The sequence below is a fragment of the Takifugu rubripes genome, chromosome 8, assembly GCF_901000725.2.
Source record: "Takifugu rubripes chromosome 8, fTakRub1.2, whole genome shotgun sequence".
NCBI classification, from domain to species: Eukaryota; Metazoa; Chordata; class Actinopteri; order Tetraodontiformes; family Tetraodontidae; genus Takifugu; species Takifugu rubripes.
The window spans coordinates 18,425,647-18,448,441 of record NC_042292.1 but is presented as its reverse complement, the minus strand read 5'-3'; the positions used below and the strand labels follow the sequence as shown (position 1 = coordinate 18,448,441).

General features: G+C 52.6%; 1 protein-coding gene and 1 long non-coding RNA gene across 42 annotated transcripts in view; one reads left to right on the top strand and one right to left on the bottom strand.

Annotated features, from left to right (window-relative positions):
* Positions 1 to 22,795, bottom strand: part of LOC101066428 (receptor-type tyrosine-protein phosphatase delta) — a 185,460-nt gene that overhangs the window by 28,298 nt on the left and 134,367 nt on the right. For 12 of the 40 annotated variants that reach the window (XM_029840574.1, XM_029840580.1, XM_029840577.1 and 9 more), the window contains 7 exons: positions 14,932 to 15,080; positions 13,744 to 13,885; positions 5,319 to 5,507; positions 4,106 to 4,114; positions 3,569 to 3,586; positions 1,619 to 1,729; positions 281 to 292 (listed from right to left, as the gene is read on the bottom strand). In XM_029840574.1, the coding sequence (XP_029696434.1) occupies positions 281 to 292; positions 1,619 to 1,729; positions 3,569 to 3,586; positions 4,106 to 4,114; positions 5,319 to 5,507; positions 13,744 to 13,885; positions 14,932 to 15,080 (630 nt within the window). The remainder of the gene's footprint in view (positions 1 to 280; positions 293 to 1,618; positions 1,730 to 3,568; positions 3,587 to 4,105; positions 4,115 to 5,318; positions 5,508 to 13,743; positions 13,886 to 14,931; positions 15,081 to 22,795) is intronic. The other 28 variants (XM_029840589.1, XM_029840613.1, XM_029840591.1 and 25 more) reach the window with 14 other exon arrangements.
* Positions 15,658 to 22,795, top strand: part of LOC115250746 (uncharacterized) — a 58,753-nt gene continuing 51,615 nt past the window's right edge. The window contains exons 1-3 of one of the 2 annotated variants that reach the window (XR_003889330.1): positions 15,658 to 15,757; positions 16,774 to 16,890; positions 16,966 to 17,495. This is a non-coding gene — a long non-coding RNA (uncharacterized lncRNA). Of the gene's footprint in view, positions 15,758 to 16,773; positions 16,891 to 16,965; positions 17,496 to 22,795 lie in introns of those variants that run through there. The other variant, XR_003889329.1, reaches the window with a different exon arrangement.

The window sequence follows — 22,795 nt, the reverse complement described above, 5'->3', positions numbered from 1 at the left end:
TTCTTCTGAAAACTGCGATTTGACAGAAGACTACGGGGAATATTCAGCACCGCGATGCTAACACTGCTCTAAAGTGGAGATTTCAGAATTCCTGAGATCATCGCAGGAATAAAGAGGCGACGGGGTCGATGCACGAGCACGCTCGCTGCCCCCCCCACACCTGAAACATGCACAATGAACAGCTGGATCTGGATGAACATCTGACAAAAGCACAGGAGCACAGTGACTCTGGTGGCACGGAGATCAGGTGTCGTGTGGAAACAAGTGAAAACACACCAACCTTCTCGCAGCTCTGAGGGACGGAGGGAAAGTTCAAAAGGAGAGGAGAAAAACAAGGGACACACAATAAAAAGGACATTTTTTAGGCGTTCAAATGCTTCGGAAACAGTCTGAAGGACGCTGTGGCGGTGGCGCAGGGGGCCTTTGTGTCTCCGCGGGACAGCCGGGAACGCCACCACGTCGGAGCGGCGGCGTTTCAAATTAAAACCTTTGGTCAGGAGATAACGAACAAAAGAGGAGCCCAGGCTTTCAGGCCACTCTTATCGCACGCGGAACATATTTACTTTAATAAATGCTGCTTTTAATTCTCCAAAAGTCTCGCAGGTCTTTGAACGCCTCGCTGTGCAGGAGTTGCTACGCTCCCACACGCCACGACGGGCCAGAACGGAACAGTTTCGCATCGTTTCCTCCACCGGAATAAAGATGGGATCGAAGCGCTCATCCGTGGAAGGGATGGAAGTATTTATGCAAATCTGGCTAATCACTGTGTGCATATCTTTTATTAACTCCATTAAAAGCGGAAACGCTGCTGTATCGGCCGTGCTGGTTCACTCCGTAAACGCCACGGCGGCGCCCTCCTCCGATACGGCTTCCTGGGAGGGCGATGCTCTGGAGACTGGAGGTTCAGGTCTGTTCACACCTGGATCGCCTGGACTTATTCAGGAATAAAGCGGAGTTTCCAGATCGGGAACCGAACGGGGCACGTTGCCATGGCAATGGCGGACAAGGAGTACGGCTAATGGTGGCGGTTCAGGTGGACGGAGTCACCAGCGGGATTTGGATTTTCTCCTGATGATCTCGGATCAGGAATAAAGGATAATCCAGGTGAGAACACCTGCGCCGCAACAATTCCAAGGCAGCGCTTGACTTGGAAAACGCAGTAACGGAAAGTGTTGGAGAGAAAACCGCGACCGAATCTGTCAGTCCTGACGTTTACCAACTACAGCCGGAGGTTTGGGAGGCTAATTTATGGATCGCTCGAGGCCCCGAAACACTGAAAATGAATTCACCCGCTGCCGTTTCAAGCGCGCCGAGATTAAAAGTGTCTTCCCTATTGATCGGATGGGAGAAGAGAAGGCCACGGGAGAAAAGAGGAGCAAGCTCGTCCACGTTTCCCAGCGGAATTAGTAGATAAACACAGCAGGCAGACTGGCGGTCGGCGTTCCACTCGGGATAATCGACGGGAAGGGTCGGGAACATCAGTCGCAGGTTCGGTTCGATGCAGGCGAGTCAGAAACATACTTACGAGCTAACCGGACGAGCTCCCTCCGACGCTAACGGCTGAGCGAGTTCAGAGTGTTTGGGAAGCGTGCAAACACAGCCGGCGCCACGTTCCTACCTCTGACGTAGAGATTGGCGGGGGCGGAGTAGCGCGTCCCGTCGTTGTTGGTGGCCACACACTCGTACTTGCCCTGGTCGGACTCTTCGCTCTGCTCTATCTGGAGAGCTCCTGGTTGGGAACAGCAAAGGGGGCAACAGAGGGGCGCCGGTGAAATGAGGCCGACGAGCGCGGCCCACAAGCACAGATCAACAGGAAATCTCGCGTTTGACCTCGGGGCCGACATCAGCCACCTCCGGCTCTAGCTTTTAAGCAGTTGGAAAGTTTACAGGAAAAAAAAAAAAACCAAACCAATGTCTAGATTCAATGTCTGTAACCGTAATCCCGCCTCTAAGGCTACGGGCTAACGGCTACGGTTACAGCTAGGCTTAATTTGGAGCGCTGCCGTCCTCCTGGAGGCGAGCAGTCGCTGCCATGGCGACCTCATGCACAACACGGCGTCAGAAACGCGGAAATATTCGTCTTTTTAGCAGCAATTTCTGAGAATGCCAAAATGAAACAAACACAGAAACACTCAGCCTGAAAGACCGCGTTTTGGTAAAATTAGCCGCTTTCATGGTGCCAATGAGTCAAATCATCAAATTTGATGTGGGGACGAGCCCTTAAATATACAACATGTCACTGGACGGGTCAATATGGGGATGAGTGATACCGCTTCAGGGAAACATGGATCAAACAAAAGAGGTTAACAGTAGAAGAAAGCAGCATAACAAGGGAGGACGAGTCGGAAGAAAGAAATTTAGGTCGGCTAGGATTTAGCATATTCAATCACAGACTGAGCTGGAGCGTTCACCCGTCAGAACCAATTTGGACTTCATCTAGGTGAATTCGTGGTCAAAAATGGCAGCCCGTTCCCAAAAAATGACCAAAAAAAAACGCTGCTTGTGCATGTGGAAAAATGTTCAAGTATTAAGGCAAAACCAACATTTTTACCCTCTGGAACAGAAGGATCGACATGCAAATCTTTGCAAGAAATGTATGTCGGCACAACTTACAACCTTCAGACAACCCTTAGCTGAAAAATAAAATGCAAGTGTATTAGAAGACAAAATTCAAAATGTCGGCTTGAGCCGCCGACAAGAAGGTAAACCAACCACTGCTTTAGCTTCTGAAAGCTCCAAAAGACACCCATAAAAATCCACCAATGGGATCAGCAGTGTGGTGTCACATGACCATGGGAAAAATGGCTTTTATGCATCAACAACTCTGCAGCACGTCGCATGTCGCACAGCAAAAATGAGCCAATGGGGTCCTCGCCAGACTCTACTGTGTTTGCCTGAAGAAAAAAAAGTCAAAAAGTAAAATGTTCTCCCAACCCAAGAAAAGCAAGAAAAATAGGAGAAAGAGGGGGGGAAAAAAGCACCGTAGGAACTTTATCAAAAAAGTGGTTGTTTGGGCTTTTTTGTAGAGAGGAGAGGAAAGCAAATAGAAGAAATGGAAACCAAAAATATCGTTGCAAAGATAGAAAGAATTGTTTGGGAGAAAAAAGCAGAGGATGTTGTCGTCAGCGTGCCCGCGTGATTCCACGGCATCTTTTTAGTGCTGAACAAGAACAGCTAAGGGGGGGAAAAATGCTTGGTTGTTTTAGTTGGACAAAAAGAGGGACACATGATTCGCTATGGTCAAAAAGAAAAGGGAAAAAAAATGGGAAAAATATACCGAAAAAAAAAGAGGAAAAAACAATTGTCATTGGATATGCTTATCTGAGCCAGGGCAAGCATATCACAAGTGATGTGGACAGGCTCTTTAAAACCAGAGGAGAAAGGAAGAAGACAGAAAAGATGGAACACGGAATTTAGTCAACCAAACAGGACAAATCAGGAGGGTCCGTGATGGATCTGGTGCCGGTAAACAGGACAGAGATGGAGGCGATACCGTGGATGGATGGGTTGACAGCAAGAATGAATTTGGATTATTTTCATTCTGTGAACGTCAGTTCAGCACTCTTACCTCTTATTGGTGTACCACCTGGGTGGATAATATGAATGCAAATAAGATTAGAAAGGAGAAGCATTAGTACGAGGAGATAGAGGCTGGGGGCTTTGGAAGAAGAATCAAATTAGATTTAACAGGCTATGTAAATAAAGCTAGCAGAGGAGAGAGAGAGAGAGAGAGAGAGGGAGAGAGAGAGAGAGAGAGAGAGCATCATAGACACGTCATTGGTCAGAGTAGCACTGGTGTAGCCTCGGGGGACGTGGACACACCTACAGCACATGAGACCCCTCCTGCTGGACGCTGCCCTCAACCCTCCTGAGCTGGTGTGTGTGACTGTGCTGGGTCAGTGAGTGAGTAACAGTCGGTCAGTGCTGCGGGTTCTGGCGCTAGCTGACCGGCTCGAGGTTAGCGGAAGTGTGTGTGTGTGTGTCTCTAGCAGGATCCCCTAAACTAGCGTCTCTGTTAGTAAAGGCATGCCATGCTTTTTAACACTTGTTGGAGTCATGAGCATTAGTGAGGGGGGTGGTGTGTGCTTTAGAGCTAAGCACTTACCAAAGGATTCTGTAAATTTAGAGATATAGAGAGAAGAAAGACAGCATAAGAATATATTCTCGGAGCGAGCTTGTTTCACAAGGCTTGGTTAAAACTCTACGTGAGGTCAGTTTTAGCACAGTTCTGTTAAAGAAAAACAGCAGCGAGGAGGTAAAATGAACAGAAGAAGAGCTGGGGACAGGCGGTCAGACATGAGCGGTTAGCTGCCACAAAACCAACGCCTCTCCTGGTTCACATCCAGATCCTGGGATTAGGGCCCAACCGATGCGGAGACGCTCTGCTTTGGAAGGAAGCGGCATCTCGGCGGACCGGGACGCCTCGTCTCCGGGAGCCGCATAGCTACGCTGACCGGTCGCCACGTCAGTCGCGTCACATCAATTAGCGCCTCCAGCCGGCGTAAAGTTGAGCTTCATCAAAGCTATCTCGCCCTTTACGCGCTACCTTTGCAGCTAGCTAGCTTAACTGTTTGGTCTGCGAGGTAAATGGCCATTCCGAGAAATAGGTCTAACAAGCTAAACGCGGCGCATCTCGCCTTTGAGTGAATTTTCAGTCAGTAAATAGTAGCGATCATCCAATCAACTGAGCTCATTAAACACTAAATCAACTCTGGATCACGTCAGAGCGCCCCCTGCTGGACAAACAGTAGTATGACATATTCAAACGAGCATCTACTGGTCTCGTTTTTGGGCTACTGGCTGATCGGTTAGGCCCCAATTAAAATAAAAATAGGCATTAAAGTGTTAAGAAGATTTAGTTTGTTAAAGAAGCTTGTTTAAAACAGATTTAGTCAGAGGAAGTAAAACAAAATAAACATCCTGTTTGGAAAATACGCACTCAAATGAAGCCGAATGTTGACTCGCGTGAGCAAAAAAGAAGAGAATGGAGAAAAGAAGACCGCACCGATGCAGCGGAACCAAAAAGGCCAAAACGATGATTAGTTCTAAGGAGTTAGAGCGATGGGGGCAGAAGTTAAACCAGCAAACACAGGGGGGGCAACAGTCCCAACAGCTCAACACAACACTGGAAGACAAACAGACGACACACACCGGGATCTACACACAGTAGAGGACAGGAAACAGGAGAAACAATGCCAATTCCTACAAAATAAAAGAAGCCAAATGAAACGTTAACTCATGGGAGGAAGAGGAGGATGAAGAGGACAGATCGAGAGAAGCCCCTGTTCTGAGACAGGCTTGTGTCGGAGGAGGCCTACCTGATCTCAGCTGTTTGATACGGCCGTTGTTGGTGGTGGTGTTGACGGGGAGGAAGTCCTTGAACCAGGAAATGTCGGGGTCTGGGTTGCCGCTAGCGGCACAGAGCATGGTGGCGGTGCGCGTTCGCTCCACCACTTTTAACTGGGGTCCCATGTCAATGGTGGGGAAGCCGGGGGGCAGCTGGTCCTCTGCGTGGAGGAGACGGGTGTTAAACACCTGTGGAAAAGACCTGAACCGCTTCTGCTGGGAAGTGACGGGGGGGGGGGGAGGATTCCAACAGGGAAAAACTGGGAACACTGGGAGTTCAGACTGAATGTGTGCATGTGTGGATAAACCAGCCAGCCTCGATGCTAAGCTAATTTCTTCCTGGCTTTGGCTTCATGTGCTCAGCCTGGGGTTTCTTGGATGATGGTTAGCTTTGCTAACGTGTGCTGATGCCCGCGCTCGCTAATCGCTGAGGTCGTTTCAACCAATAAAAGCTAATCAGGACTGCGGAGGAAATATCGTTTGGCTCGCAGGAAGTCGCAGCAAAACTCGACTGGCACGCCGGCGAGGTTTATCCGCACCTTTTCCCGTCTCCCTGCTCTTGATACGGCTAATTCATGTCTTCCCTCGCTCCAATATGATTTACTTAAACTTCCATGAGGCAACATCAGTCTGGAGAGGCTGCGACGACCGTGGCCGCCTTCCAACGATGCTTTCAGATATCTGGCACCACGAACCGCTCGGGCGGGAAAATCTTCTCACAAAGTTAGAAAACTCTGCCGACTCCAGCGGAAAGTTCGCGTCCCCGCCTGAACCCCCCCCCCCCACTGACGGCTGTGGTCGTGTTGGCGGCGGCTCCACCTGTGTGTTCTGACGCGATCCATCATTTTCTCTCCTTGTTTGGATTTTCCTCCGATCTTTTTTTTTTTTTTTTCCAGGCTTTTCGGACGTGTTAAAGCCGAAATAACGAATCACGTTATCGGAACAACGGCTCCCAGATTGTGCAGAGGTGGATTCTGCCACAGGAGCAGCACACGAGAGCCGTTTCCTTAACGGCCTCAATCTGCTCCGATTTTTGTATCCTGGGGATTTTTAACGGGAATCAGCCTGAAAGTCGTTAGTTTGTACGATAAACTTGAGCGAGTCCAGGTTGACGTCCGTCGGAGCTGGAAGATTAGCTTTAACGGCTAAAGTTTTATTATTATTTTAAAAATCCACCCTGTAAAGGAGCCGGCGAGTCAAGGACGGCCCGGGACGAGGACGCGTCCCGCTCCACGGAGCCGGATATTCAACAATGAGACGGAAGCAGGGAAACGCTGAAGTCACCTTCTGCAGAAGTGCTGAGCACCGGAGCCTGATGGGAAACCGCTCCCAATGACAATTTGCACACATTAGCCACCGCCGCGCTATCGCGCCGTACGAGCGCCGGGTGCCAAGAGTGGGAGGAGTTTCAAAGGGACGTTGGCTCCAAAAGCAGCCGAGTCAGCAGATTTCTGGACGCCAACCCGAACCATTAGCAGATTATATCTATTGATCATTAATAGCAAATACGACCCCGAGTAGCATCGGCTTCTCCTGCATGACATCAGCGGCTATTTCAGTCCCAAGGTGCCGCTAAGATTCACGCACGAAGCTCAAAGTGAACCGTTCACCGGAAAAGCAACGTTCCGGGAGCGCAGCGATCGGCTGCTCCGGGGGAACGTGGCGGCCCGACTCGAGGCGGCGGCGAGGCGTTTATGTGCGGCGCACGTTTACGAGGACTGAAGCGTCACGTTTATAGACCGGAGTTCATCACGCAGCTGCCAGGAGCAGGCGGTAAATCTAAAGGGATGCTAGCTGAAAGGCTGACAGCGACGGTTTAAAGGCTCGTTTCCCTGCGTGCAGCTACGGCTAAGCGGCAACAGGAGAGAATCACCGCTAGCGTGAGCTGTGAGGCTAGACGTCACGATCTTGAGGGGCTTCTCCGAGTAGGATTAGCATGTTTTCATTCGACCACTAGGCTACGGCTATCGGTAGCTCTGCTAAGGTCAGGAAAGGGTTCAACCTGCCGTTAGCCTGAGATTTGTTCGCACCCAAAACACCAATTTTAGGTGTAAAAACATCCCAAAGTCGTGTTTTGTTAGAAAAAGGAGCTTCGGGGCTCACTGGAGCCTCAGTGTTCGCACGCTTCGTTATTTTTAATGACCCGAGAGTTCTGGTGAAGCAACAACTCGGCCAGTAACGAAACGCTTCATGTGGCTTCGGCAGCTGACTTTTCCGCATTTGGCCGCGCCATCAAAGAATCAAAGCTCTCCGTGTGTTGGAGCACAAGAGGGATCACATGTTGGGAATTATGGCAAAATCAGATCCTCGGGTCCAATTATCACGGATTTTAATACCTTTCATGTCTGAAATAACGCTCGACTTGGGATTGAAGAAAGAATAAAGAATTCTGGAGAAAAAAGGCTTTGTTGTAGCAGACAACATCAAAAAAATGGACCTCATTCCTCTGGGAAAAACCTGGCAATGAGGAAGAAATGCTGAAGATCCGAGTGGATGAAAGGTCCTGGAGGCGTGCCGGGTCACCTGTGGGGAGGAATACGGGCGTGTGTGTGTGTGTGTGTGCGCGTGTGCGCTGGATCGTAGAAGTGTGGAAATGTTGGGCAGAAATGATGCCTTAAATTACTTTTTATTTACTTATTTTGGATTTTTCGATGTTCCCAAATGAGACTTTTAGCCACAAATGTCCGCCGCCGAGTGTGAAGCTGGTGTTTATTTTCCCTCCATTCTGAGCCAAATCCAGGACCTGGAGGACTTCAGGTCCAGATCCGCCCAGCGTAGAAGAGTTCAGGTGCTATCGATGCTAATCAGCACGTGGGCGTTGGCGCGTTCTGTTGTTTCCCCTCTTTCAAAAGTCAAATTAAACCGAATGAAGGTTTTAAAGGGAAAATAAAGCCGAGTCATGGAGGGAAGAGTCCTCTGGAACAAAATGTTCCGTAGAAGCTCAGCTGATGCGTTCAAGCGCTCTCGATTAACGCAGGAAGACGCAGTTTGGGGTCCGTGCCAGCACCTCCCCAGAGGTACGTTGGGTGGTTGGAACTTCCGGGTCGTTCCCACCCCCAGCTGGACTCCAGTCCTGCGTCTGGAGGCCGAGCGGCTCCGGCAGGTGGAGGCGGCGCCGGTGAATATCGCCGCCGTTGCTCAAAGAGCCGATTTCCTGTAATGGAGTGTGAAGAGGCCCAAATTCCACTGCAGGTCGAAGTGGCACTAAAGCTCTAAACAGGTGCTTCAGCGATCCGGCGGACAGATGTGAGGAAGCGGCGGACCCCGCGGCGGACCGCGGCACGCCATCCGGCTCCCACTAAAATTTTATTTCCTGGTCGCCCAGAGGAGCACGTCGGGAACGAGCTGTGAAATACTGTCCAGTGTGTTGCGCAACGCCCCGGCCGCCGTCGGGAACGGGAACGCCGAAGACGCTCCGGTAACCAGGAGTTGGCGAGACGCTCGGGGTGAAACGCGGCGCTCTCTCCCGGTCGCTTCCTCCGTAAATCCTCTTTGAGGTCCTGGAATTAACTGAATGCTGCTTATTTGTGATTAAAAATCCCTCCCGAATGTTTGAGATTCCGAGGAGACATCGGATCCGTTAATCACCAGAAAACCCTTCCCACGTGAACCGTCGGAGCTGTTCCTCATCCTCGCCGACGCCGCGGCGCTAACCTCCGTCAACAGCCTGGAGCAAACCAGCTAAATGAGCCGTTAGCATGTTGCTAACCTGCCCCGAAGCTGCTGACCCAAAGGTTGTACGACGTAATCTAGCTTTGAAACCCGGAAAACCTGCTTCCTGGTCAGGAACGGCAGGGGCGCTACCCCCCCCCCATCCGGAGTGTTTTAAAGGGATGTTTAGCGAAGCCGCCCGCGATCCGTCTCTGTCCGTCTCCCGCCTCCTGCGCCTTCTGTCCCTCTTCACTTTGCATATTCCATTTGCCGGCTGTTACCTTGAGCAATGATTCCATTTTCTTCGGAAAAAAGAGGGAAAAAAGAAACGGCAGCTCATTTATTTAGTTGGGAGGAGAGAAAGAAAAATGTAGTTTTCCTCTTGTTATCCGCAGTTATGAGTTATATGAGAGGAGGGAAAAGCGAGTGACAGGGCGCCGCTGCTAACGCTAGCGCGCGGCTAACCTTAACAAGCCTCGTTCTGTTTGCCTCTTTTATTAAATCTCAACAGTCCGTCAACCCTCCTTTGATCCTCCTGAATTGATTATGCATTCGCGGAAAGAACATGTCGGGGAATAAACAGCCGCGTGCTAGCTTATCCTCGCTGACGCCTCCACCGCTGGCGTGCGCTCGCTTCTATCGTTCACGCTTGAGCGCGCTCATCCTCTTAAAGGTCCAGTGTGCAATCATCTATTGTCGGTTGTGCAAAAACAAGCTACGGCGTACAACATTAGCATGCTAATTCCTGTTACTTTTGTTCTGTTAGCATTGATGTTTATATAAATATTGACAAGGGTCCTCTAACTTGTTAGTCTGCCACGATCGGCCACATTCACCTCGTTAACATTGTTAGCTATATTAGCGCTCGTGCTAATGTCGCTTTTATCTTGTTCTTTCAGGTGGAGCTGGAGAGAACCGGCAACCAGGTGAGTCGCTTCGCTAATCTTCATGTCGGGAAACGGGGCGGTCACTTTGATCACGCGGGCAACGTTAACGCCCACATTGACGCGATTTAGAAAAGTCTGTTTAGACGGGATTGTAGGTGTGCGCTAGCATGAAAACATCCTGACAGCCTCAAGCTAATCCTCTGAACTTTAATCGCTTTTGTGCGTGACGGCGGGTGATGTCTTCGCGGGTCACAGCCCAGGACGTTAGCTCTCACGCGCCGTATCATCAGCGTCTAAAAGTCGTGCACTTTAAATGACTGAGGGAAGCGAGTCGGAGCGGAGGGGGAGCGCGCGTAGCGTAGCATGGCGCAGTTCAATTATTGATACGGTTAAAAAGCTCGCTGCAGGACAGAGGAGGATGCAGATTATTCACGCTTGCTAACGTCCTGCAGAGCCGACAACTTGCTCTTCAAAGAGCTCTAATGGAGATCTGGGGTCACATCGGGGTTTTCAAATGAAGCAGACGGCCTCTCTTCCCTCTGGGGGTCACGGCGGGCGGCCATGTTTGCGTTCACTGACGAGGACGCGGAGCGCGGCGTGCTTCCCAGAGGCGTCAGCTTGGTTAGCTCGGCGAACCTACGGCGCGGAGCTCGCAGGTTTTGCCCCCTTAAAACATCTAATTAATCGTTAAACTTGTCTCCGCTGTACCGGTGCGGTAACGGCTAATTACACCTGAAGCTCCGTTCTTGCCCGGGTGCCCCGGTTGTAGTGGGGGTGGGGTCAGAAGGAGCGTGAACGATCTACCTGGCTCAAAGTTGACATCAAAGGAAAGAACACCCGCCCTATCGAATATCAGGCCCCTCCCACAACGCTAATATCCAGGTAGCTTCTTCCTCTGCATGTCACAGCAGCTCCCGTATACTAGCTAGCGCTGTTAGCACTGGTTCGTCGCCCCATTGATGCTCATGGCCATAAATAACCGTGTCGAAGCGCTTCGTAGCTGAACTAAACGGCAGCGGACCGCGCGGGCGTATGCTCGCCGCTCGCCCCTTTCTGTCCGTTTTGTCCGGGCCAGTGATCACAAACAAGGATCCATCCCGCAGCACTCAGAAACAGCTGACGCGGCAGTTAGCTTCCCCAGCTCTCGGAGCGTGACCCGCTTTTGGTGGACTCGCACGTCAAAGGAAGGAATGACGTGTTGACAAAACGGGTCGAGAGGGCCGGCTGGACCGAACGCCCCCCCCCCCCCCCACGGGGAAGGATGTATGCCGATATTCCCATAACTGCCTTAACCACACGTGGACCAAATATCGCAATTTGTATGCTAATGTTCCGGGCTACAAGCTAAGGTCCTTACATTCAATTCCAGGCACGAGATGATTAAAATTCTTAACATCGGACCTTCAACTCATCCAGGATTCCAGCCTCTTTTATGAAGTCTGGAGAACATTTTCCTCATAACAATAACAAAGAGCGGAGCAGTGCATTGTGGGTGAATAATCACTTATCGTGTAGCGGCCTGCGCTATTGTGCGCGGAGATGATCTGTCGCAGCGACACGGCTCCGCCCGCGCCTCCGCAGCATTCCATACAAATGGGAATAGCGCACTCTGTTTTGCCGTCACAGGAGAGTGGCTTCCCATTTTCCGCTCCCGCTGTCAGGTCGCGCACGGCGGCAGAAGTTTTACTTCCTGCACACGCAGGAAGTGGCTGCTGACAGCAGAACGGAAGCACGAGGGAGCCGTCGAAAACCTTAATCATGCCGGGATCATGAACCGGAGCGCCGGAATCCACACGGTTCTTTTCCGTGTTCAAATATCCGAACGAGGTGTTTAAACGGGATCAGATTTCACGTCGTTCCTTAATTTTCAATCCTCTTTCTGTCGATCTTCATTAAAGAGCCTCGAAATGAACAGACGCGATCCTCCAACGAGCCCGATCATTCCGGTTCCAAGCTAACACCTCAGGCCAGCGGCTGGCGGATCTCAAGCGGAACGTCGTTACATTCCGGGGTTCGCCTTTTATGCAAATGTCTTCCCCGAGCCTGGAAGTTCTTGACTAATGGCTGCTCCCATCAGGTCGGAGGCCAAACGGAATGCTAATATCCTCGCGCTACTTTGGATTTGTCACTTTGAATCCTCTCTCCTCGTGCTCTTCCTTCATGGAATTAGGCGTCGGCCCTGCGGCGAGATTCCCTCAACAGATGCTCAGCTGCCGTTTCTGCCCAAATGGAGTCAAGGAGTCACTTTCGGGGGATCCGGAATAGCGGACTATCGGTTCTCCTGGGCTACTTATCTCCATCTTTGTGCTCCGGATCAGTTTTTCTGCACTTAAAGGAGCCAAGCGGCTTCGGGAAACCTTGGATAACGTGTGTTAGCGACTATATGGAATCATTTTGGAAGCTTTCAGCTGCTCTAAATAATAAATGTTGCCCTTGAGGCGACCTTGTGTTGACGAGCTTCGACTAACTAGCTTAAGTCAGTTGTTGCTAGCGAACGTGCGGAGCCAGCCGACGTCTCAAACGATTCCTTTTTTCTTTTTTTTAAATTGCTGAAATTAACAGTCAGAAGCGGCTCAGGTCAGAAATCAGCGTTGTCGTGGCGTCAACAATCGCGTCGCCACATTCGGCTAATTGCTGCTAATGGACGCAACGATACATTAAAGCGCGCGTGACGGCGGCTCTCAGCGAAATGAAAGTCCCGCCTGTTTGTGGGGAAATAAATCCATCCGGACCAACACCGTCGGACCCAAAAGTGTCCCGTCAATTACTTACAAAGCTGAGAGGCGACAGGAAGTGACACGGAACCGCTTCCCTTCTGCATGCCGATGGAAGTCGGGGGGGCGGGGTGGGGCGGGCGCAGCGAAATGGTAATAAAGATGCTAATGCTAGGCCACGCAGCCGGGACGAGCTGCTGCAACCTTCTGTCAGCTGAGTTTTACACACACACACACACACACACACACACACACACACACACACAGAGCAGGGCAAACAGGGCAGCGCTGCATGTGAACGCACCACCTTTCCCATTCATTCGGCCTCTAGAGAGCCTGCAAAAGGTCCTTTGTTGTCTCGGTGGAGATAAGGAGCTGGTGTGTGTGTGTGTGTGTGTGTGTGTGTGTGTGTGTGTGTGTGTGTGTGAGTGAGTGTGTGTGTGTGTGAGTGTGAGTGTGTGTGTGTTTTCCTTCAGGATGGAAGCCCTTTCACTAGAAACTCATTTGCGATGTTGTGTAATTGTGGTCCATGATGGAGCGCTCCCCATTCAGCCGGTCCGGGCTTTTCTTTTTCCCCTCCCTGGAAAACTGTATTCCTCATTTAACAGCCAAACAAGTCCCGTCTTGGATAATCGGCAGCCTTCCGTGCTCCTCGCCGCCGCGTATTTGCCTCTGAATGGGAGGTTTTGTGTCATCGGGATAACGTTTGAGCCGTGCATTGTCAGAGTTGTGTTAGCTAGGGACCAAGAGTCGACCCCTGCTGCCGGATCTGTTAGCCGCAGTGTTGGCGGTGGTCACGGACCCTCGCCGCCGTCGAGTATCGGCGTCGAGATGAAGAAAAAAAAATGACCGGAATGATTTAAAAATTCCTGCTGAGCATCAAACCACTGCAGGCTAGCGCCGGACGGCCATTTGCATAATTTAAGTGGCGTCTTAATTACGAGTCTGTGTGCAACTTAGAAAGAGAATCTTAGCGGGCTAAATGGCTAATAGGCTAATTCTTATCAGGCAAGAGGAAGCAGCGTGAGGGGCTAATTTGGCGTGAAAACAAAAATGGGACAATGCAGTAAAAAAGAACTTACCTGCGCTAATCCGAGGCGCTAGTTTGGCTAATTTTTCTATGAGCGTTCTCGGGGAGGACCTACCACGTAAAACAGTGAGTCTGGTGGTGGCGCTCGTCTCCCCAACACTGTTGGAGGCGACGCACTCGTATATGGCTTCGTCTCGCGGCGTGCGCAACGGCTGGATTCTGAGCACCGAACCGGAGCCGTCGTCGAACTCTATCACCTGCAGGTGCGAGAGACAGGATAATGTTAAAGGAGATTTTTTTTGGGTTCACAGCGAGGGAGCCGCCCACAAAACACGTCAAAAACACGTCAAAACACGAAGAGTGGACACAGGAAATGAGCCACAACAAGGCTAACGACACGGACGTGCCGCTTTGGCTGTGTTGAAGTCTGTGGAATCACAACACTGCTTGTTTCAATTGGAAGAAAATTAGCAAGTCTTGACTGCGGCTAACGTCTGAGAGTGGGGACGGGACGTAAATGAGCACAGACAGTCAAAAGTGTCTCACGAAGGACAGGACCGACACAGGACGCTGACAGACAGGTGTTTGTTTGGCTTCTGCAGCTTTTCTTCTTTTGGTTTTTGTTGTTGCATGCTAGGTGTCGTATACTCACTGATTCTTAGCCTTAATTCAATCTCTCTTTAGCACTGAGGTAGACGTCGGTAAACGAAAGGCTAAAACATTAGCGTCTCACACTCGCACCAGCACACACACTCGTACAAACTGCACATTTTTAAAGTTGAAGATGCAAAATTAGCAGCGCGCGTGCGCCAGCCAAGCAGTGCGGTTCAAGCTAGCAGCTGGTGATGCTGGTTTAGGGATGAAAATGGGTGGAGTGTTAGCATTTAGCGCAGCGTGAACTCTGATAAGACGCGATGTCAGCAGGTCCGGGGACGCGTCTCCGCTGGAAATCGTACCGGTGATGGGCGTCGAGTAGATCAAAGCTTTCCAGAGTTCAAAGAAGCATCGCGGACATGCCTTGAGATGATGATGTCACAAGGCAACGTGCACGAATGGTTCCTGGCGGTGACGTGCGCATCTGGGTCGGACCATTTCCTTGTATTTCGTGTCGTTCAACGTGTGTTTCCCCAGATCTCGTGATTCGCTAGCGCTTGCTAACGCGTGGTGGCGAGTGGGTGGGGGGGGGGAGGAGGGGGCAGCGAGCGTGCGGGGGTGTGGCCAAATGGATTCTGCGCGAGCGGAGCCAGAAGCGGTGAAACATTCCAGCTTAGTCGAGCATTTTACATCAGAACAATAGACCTAATACCTCAAATCTCTGGTTGCTGACTTTCTTCCCCTTCTTGTTCCACACGATCTTCGGCCTCGGATCGCCGGTCGCCTGGCAGACGAAGGACGCCACCCCCCCCTGCACGCCTGTTTGGTCGTTGGGGGTTCGTAAAAACTTTGGCGGCGCTGTGGAGACAGGAGGCAGAGACGGTTAGCAAGCATGCTAATGAGCGCGGACGGATTATTCCAAACTCAGCGAGCGGTAACGGAGAAACGACCCACAATCCTGAATGTGTTGTGTTTGTGTCAGAGAACAAAGGCGGAAAAATCAAAGCAAATCTGGCGGTATTGTAGCGCCGCGTGCTAGCTACGGATGCGCTAACGAGGCATGCAAGCGCTGGAAGAGCTTCATCTCATCAGACGCTGTTCTGGACGTCCCTATAAACAGTTGCTCGTCCCCGAGGTTGGTAGCGACGATGCTAATCTCCCCAACGGCTGCTGGTCCAACCCACAATGTGGTGGCGTGGAGGCGAGCGAGGAGCAGAGCGGCTCCGCCCGGACGCTAACATAGACGCATCCGTTTAGCTCGTGATTATTTTCACTTTTTCCTTCAGTTCCATTGAATCTCTTGTTCTTGTGACGGCCTGTCGATGCTCGCGAGCTAACGCTACATCACAAGTAGTAGAAAATCAAAGAGTCTTCGGCGGTCAAAGGCAGGGATCAAAGCAAGCCGCCTCCCCTGTGATCACGCGCTAATTGTTTGATTCTGTCCGGCTTTTATCGGCGCCATCAAAGCTAATTTCCAGTAGTGATGATGTCGGATTGCTAACTCGGGGACACCCCGTCCCAGAATCCCCCAAAAGGTGCGCGCGCACACACACACACACACACTCAGCAGGATGTGTGTGTGTGTGGGGGGGGGGTGAATTAACCTGCGGGAAGCAGAGCACCCGCAGGGCAAAGGAGTCGGGAAATCACCTGATGGCTGCGTCTCGCGCACGTGCGCGCGCTCACGCTCGCGCTCCTGTCAGAATCCCGGGCTCCGTCCGATGGGTGGACGCCGAACTCGACACGGTGTAATTTGCACGCCGCCGGAAGCGCCATTATATCTGCATTTGCACGGCAGAGGCGTGGCGTCCCGTTGGCGCCCGTCCAGGAGGGGCTGATGGGTAATTGATATGCTAGCGGGGCTATTTTCACTCGGGGAGGCCGTCCATTACGGCTGCACCCTGCGAGGACGCGTACAGGAGATCAGGGAGCGGGCGAAGGAACGCCGCCGCATAATGGGGAGCGATTGAGGCGTGACGTGGAGGTAATGGTGTTTTCGGAGACGTGGCTGCTGATAACGCTTTCATGCTGCCGCCGCCGCCGCCGGCAGCTGACAAACGTCCATTTTGTCGGGCTGAGCCGGGGCGGCGCTGGCGGCGGAGGGAGGCTTAACGGACAAACGCCGTCGTCTCCTGAAACACAAAGGAATCTCTCTGCGAGCGCGCGTCGATTCCTCCGTTAGCCTGTTTGGAAAATCAAGACGGCACAAAAGCCGCGGCGCATCGAGCTAATTAGGTGGAAAGATGAGAGCGTGTTAGCGCTCGCTAGCTGAAGGTCCGTGAAGGCCTCCGGTGGAGCCACGTTCTGATGGGGGACCTCAGGACCAAACCTGCGTGAATTAGCATCCTGGCTAGCCACCTGTTGACCCACCGCTTAGCTTAGGTGTTTGGTTCCTGCTGGTCACCCCCCCCCCACGTCTGCCAAAGCTAAGCAAAGCAAAGAGCGACTCAAAGAGCGAAGCGCCATTAAAGGCCGTTAGCATCGCGCTACGACGGCGGCTTGATTTTCACAATTGCTCTGACTGACGTTTTCAATTTCATTTGCATGAAAGGCGCCGTTTCCTCTCCGAGCCGTCCAAGTCGCCGGCGGAGGCGGGGCTGCACGCCGCCACGTCTCGGACGTGCGGAGTCAAAACGCCAGTTAATGAGGAGCTGCTACAGGAAGTGAGGTAGGGGGGGCTGTAATTACCCGTCTGTGCTAAAATGCTAACACTTTTGTAATGATAAACACACATCCTCATCAGTGGCAGGAACGCGGCGCCTTTCTGCACCGATACGATAAAAAAGGAGCCTTTTGTCGCGTCGAGGAAACAAACTCGACATTGTGCGTCGCACAAAAGGAAAAACAGGAAGGAAACGGAGCTTAATTAGGAGCGGCGCCCGTCGGTAATCCGGCCTTAAATGGAAACTGGAATTCTTATTGCAATTAGAGATGACTTGAAAACGGATCCGACAACGGAACGATGCTTAATTACTGGATCGGGACCAGTTCGTTAATTTGCTGCAGAGGTTCCTCCATCAATGTCGCACCGCTCGTCACCCATGATGGCGTTTAGAACGCCGCCGCCGCCGCCGCCGCCTCGCCCGGAGTGTGCCGGCTCAGCAAAACTGGGGATGGAGAGACCCGGGAGCGCGCGGCGGTGCTACGCTAGCGGAGCTGCGCTAGTGGAGCTATGCTAGTGGAGCTAGCCTGACGTGCAGGTAGCGACGTGTTTTAGGGTGATGAAACAGCAGCGCGGCGCCGTGCACCCCGCAAACGTGCACGAGCCTCGGTGGCGGCGGCAGGACCTGGGGGGGGGGGGACGCAACGGCAGCAACTTCAGAAAGACTGCCTGATGTTGCAGGTCGACTCAGGATGGGGGGGGGGGGCTCCTGGGCCACATTGATAAAGTGTGTGTGTGTCTGGGGGGGGGGGGGGGGGGGGGGGGTTCTGGAAGTGTGTATTAAATAAATATGAGGGTTTATTTATGGAGCAGAACTTGTTCCTCAGCAGAGTTGGAAGCTGAGAGCTACATTATTTAATGATGAGCAGATTCATGAAGGTAGAAACCTTTTACACCCCCCCCCCCCACACACACACACACACACACACTATTCCCCCCCCCCCCAGGAGGGGGGGGGGGGAATAAATAAAAGCGGCCCCTCACATTTCAGGCTCCGATCGTTGAGCTCTCAAACCAGCAAAGATGAAATATTACCGACCAGGAAGGGGGCGCCGCCGAGCTCTCGACCCCCCCCCCCCCCCGAAGACTCGGTGTCCAACAGATCGCCCCCCCTCCCAACTGCTCCAACTGCAATTTGCGCAAATCCTCACGTTTCCCGTACGAGCGGGAAAATTTCCATTTGTTTGTCTTGTTTGCCCCCCCCCCCATCTGCCCCCCCCGTCTGCCGGAGAGCGAGGAGATAAGTAATTCTAATTGTGCGGGTTTGCTCTGTTTGGTCTATTTGCTAAAGGTAATTATCTGATAGGACGGCCGAGGCCGCCGACACAGGAAGCTGCTGGTCGGAGCCGCTGTTCATTAAACGGCGCCGCCGCCGCAAAATGGCCGACGGTTATCACGCCGAAAACTTGAAAAGCTGTTGAAAACGCCGTGTGGGCTCGCTGACCGACGTGGAGATAACGAGGCCACGGCATTCCGAGCCATTCCACGCCATTCCGACACATGACGGACGCTTTACGTCCCATTGATAAAGGACGCGCCGGCGGGCGCCGATGCGGTCGGCGCGGCGCCGCCTGACTTTTTCCACCATAAACGTGACAGGATTGTCTTGGAACTCAGCGGAAAAAGCTTGCGGCGTTCTACAAAACATTCCAAGATTCCCGGCTGACGTATTTAAAGGGAGGGAACTGTCCCGAGAAATGCCGCCATCGCCGGCAGATGTCCCAAATCTCCTGGTTGCGGCGGCCAAACGGGAAACCCGGACCTCCTGATTCCCATTTTCCCCTCAAACTCTTTCCTGCTCAGAATCCAAGTGAGGAGCGCGTCCGTGTCCCAACCTCGCCTTATCGTTAGCCACGTTCCTGCTAGCTACACATGGAAAAAACGTCTTCCGCTGAAGAACCGCCCGGTATCAACCGTGAACCCCTGAAGGGACCGGCTGAGCCGGCGTGTCCGGGCGGTTCCTTTGAAGAGCTCCAGATGGGACCCAAAGGAGACGTTCCGGTATCGGGGTCAGACGTGGGCAAGCGGCACAGCGCCGCCCTGTAGGAGCACTGGAGCCACGGCGGCAGCCCTCCGGGGACGTCGCTAAAGGCTGGGATGTGCCGGCATGGAGGCGGTTCCCCGGGAGACGGCGAGGGCGCCGCCAGCCTCTCCGCAGCTGCATGTTTCCAACGTGGTTTCACGCAGCTGCTCCGAAAACATCTCGTGTTTCTGGAGGAATCCGGAGTCTCCCGTGATTAGCGATTAGCTAAAAAGGGCCTCAGAAGAGTTAGCGTGGACGAAGCCCCGATACTCCGCCTGAGACACATCAGGAGCTAAATGTTCAAAGCTTCTTCATGAGGATCTTTATAAGGATCCTTTTTTTCCAATAATGAGGAATTTTTTAGCTCGTCTGGAGGGAAAAAAGGGGGTTTCTAAAGACCAGCAATCGCCTGCAACCGTTGAGTGGTTGGACGGTCAAAAAGGCGCCACGGCAGCTAATCCAGCTAACGCTGAAATCCCCCCCCCCCCCAGGTTAGCCTCTATTGCTAATCAGTAAGTGTGGCAGTTAATCTAATCCAAGCAAATATTATCTATATTAACAGAGTTACCGCGCTCGCATTAGCATCGGCTCCGCGCACGAGGAGAACTTTCATGGAACAGATGGCGCGACATCAATGCTAATGCTAATGTTAGCCGACCCTCTAGTTTAAACCCTGATGTCGCCTGATGTGGAGCGGGAGCGGAGCGGGAGTCCGAACGGCGTTTGTGTAATGTGGTGTTTACAGCACAGATCTCCTCGCCGTCTTCTCGGAGCGCCGGTCTCGCTCTGCGGCGTCTCCCGCCAGTCGGCCCCCATTAATCATCCCACCGGTGCGGCGGCTTTGTCAGGCCCCATACATCCCAGCGCCTTTTCTGCCCGGGCAGGAAGCGGAATACTCGGAATGAAAAGAGGGGAAGGGGAAAAAAACAATTTTCCGTCTTCCTCGACACTGAATCTGTCAGGAGGGGCGTCGGGTCCAGATGAATTAGATCCGGTTTTGGGGCCATTTTTGTTTCCCTTCTGATTTTTTTTGTTTGCCTTTAGTCCTTTACGGCCGTCCCGGATCGATCCGTCACCGCTCCGTCTCCAGGAGTGCCCTCCTCCCCTTCCCTCGCTGGGAAGCCATTAGAGCATCTCGGCATTCTGGTCCGCGCCTGCGACATTCCTCATCTTCCGTCCTTTTAACTGCCCCTGCCCAGCAGGGGGCAGCGTCGGCAGTGCCCACCCTCATGAGAGAGGCCCCGGAAAATAACCAAAGGAAACGGAGCAAACGGGAGCGTTTGCGAGGACGCCAGAGGAAGAACACTCACAGATGGCGGCGAGGAAGTGGAAGCGGTGACATGGCGCCGTGCCGGTGCCACCTTCTCCTCCCGCTGTATTTTTAGCCCTGCTTGCAGTGCTGTTTGTCCAAACACCTCTCCTCCAGATATTAGCATAGCATCGCACCGCATGCTATGCTAATTAGCTGGACAACCGATAAAAGAGACCCTGTCGGGAATACCTGTTAGAAAGCCGAGGCCCGTAATTATCGGAGCGTCGCCACAAACGGGAGCGAATCGATGAAGCCAAATGTCAGGGCGTTTGTTATTGCGATTATTATTATTGTTATTTGTTCCTGGTTGGGCGGAGCCTGCCTGGGTTAGCCGCCGCTAGCGTCTTCTGCGCGCGCCTCTGACTTCCTGTTTGCCCTCAAACCTCAACAAAAGGAGAAAGTCGCCCTGAGAAATGCAGAAAAAACGAGTTTTTCCCGTCTTCACTCACTTCCTGTCGATACTCCGCCGCCGCTCGGCTGCTGTGACGCCGGTGGAACGAGATGAAGGCGCCACGACGGACCCGTGCGGATTTCAAAGGCGCCGCACTGGGAGGCGTGGAGAAACAAAAGTGACTGTCTCCCAGCAGATAGCAGCATCTCCAGATAAGAGCGCCCCGCGGTGCTGCCGGGCTTGATTTTATTTATTAAAGTGCATTTCCTCCAAGACCAGCGCGTTCCGTGAAGAAACGCGTCCTTTTCCTGCGGCCCGTCAGCGAGACAGACGTCACCTGGGTTTATTTTTAGCGGGAGGGTTTTCCAGAGCTCCTGATCCGCTGCTTGTTGACAGTAATAGGGAGTAAAAGCAGATGATTGCAGACGAGATGTTGGTCATCATGGTTCCATTAGGTGCCCACATGCTCTCCAGATAGCAGCAGATAGCTGCTAATGCTAAACACAGCCACAGGGGTGTTTGGAATGTTTCATGGGAGCGCAGAATCCCGGTTCCACAATCCACCCTGGAACCTTCGAAGGCTCCACAGGGGCTGTTTCGCTAACGTTAGCTGTGCACCTAGCCACTCCAGATGCTAACAGAGCTTTGATAGGGTTCAGATCTTTAGGGGGATACTTTAGCGTATGAGCGCGACTATGCTAGTGTCCGGAAGCTTGTCAGTGTTTTCCCTGGTTAATCTAATCATTCACCGCCCAGCGGGAATCCCGGATCATGTGGTCCATGTTTACACGGCGCTTTACTCGACCCCTCCGTAGCCTCCGTGTTTATTGACGCCTTTTATTTAGTCGTTACCGCAGCGCTGAGTGCTACTGAGTCAGATCTGCTGAAGATGCTACAATTTGGCCAAATGGATCAATACCACTTTCCTCCTGGGACTAAATGGGCAAAATCGCCGTTTCTGTGGAAACCTGAGTGGAAAAAGGAGAGGAATTCTCGGACCCCCCCGGCACTGAGGGATCCAAGGACAGGGACATTCTTACATGGAAGGGGTTCTTAAAGTATCCGTGTTGGCATAAATCCTGACATCTTCTCCCACATCCGTCCGTATGAGCTTCCTCGTGCGATAAATCCAGAGATGAGTGGATTAACGGAGGGCTGCAGGATTCTCCCGGATCGAACGGGAGAGAACTGAGGAAAAAGGGGGAGATGTCCAGCACGCCCCCGATTACCTTTGCTTAACTGGAAATCTCCATCGTGACGAAGGTGATGAAGAGGATGAAGAGGATGAGGGTCATTGATTAATCCAGGAGATCCCGATGAAGGACGTGGAATATGGCACCGGGGGAGAGGAAACGGGCCGCTGCCGTACCTCCGATGGATGCTGCGTGCACGTCCAGGGAGGGATCCGTGCCCGGAGCGGGACCAGAGTCAGGGAGACGGGGACGCCGATGTGGGTGCGAGGAGGTCCGACCACGACTGCGGTCCACACCTGCTGGTCCCGGGCCCCCCGGGGGGACAGGGCAGGCTGCCCTTAACGCTCGCGGAAGCCCGGCAGATCAAAGCCGGGCCGGCTGGCGTCGCTTCCCGGTGTTTAAAGGTCGGAGCGGCGGGGCTCTGCCAGCCCCTTCATGGCGACTTCAAACCATTTGCAATTTTGATTTTGGGGCCTTTGTTTTGTCAATATTGCGGCTCCGACGCCCAGATTGGACCGCGCGGCTAAATTGCCCCTCCATTTTCAACTCAATGTGCCTCGCAGAAGTAAGTGCACTTAGATACAGCGTTGGGAGGGGGGGGGGGGGCACCCATTAATTACCTGCATCTGGGCCAGCGTGCTTTTTCCCCGGGAGTGGGCGGGTGGGGAGTGCAGCGAAAATTGCTCAGCTTTTGTGCGATTCTTCGGTCTAAGTGCTGCGACGCTCCGACGAGGCTAATGGCCTCAAATAACACGCCCGGGCGTCGTGGCGGCAGAAATGCACATTCAAGGAGTTAATAATGGGCCTGACGGCGCCTTTAAAGCTAATTGCATGTACGGTGTTGACACTGAGTTGTGCGAACAATTTCAGCCGGAGAAAATGAGCCGCGGTCGTTCGACCTGCGAGCGAAAAAAAAAAAGAACAAGAAAGGAAAAAACCCGCCATCTTGCACGGCGCCGATAACATTGTTTTTATCTGGCGCCCCGCGTCCT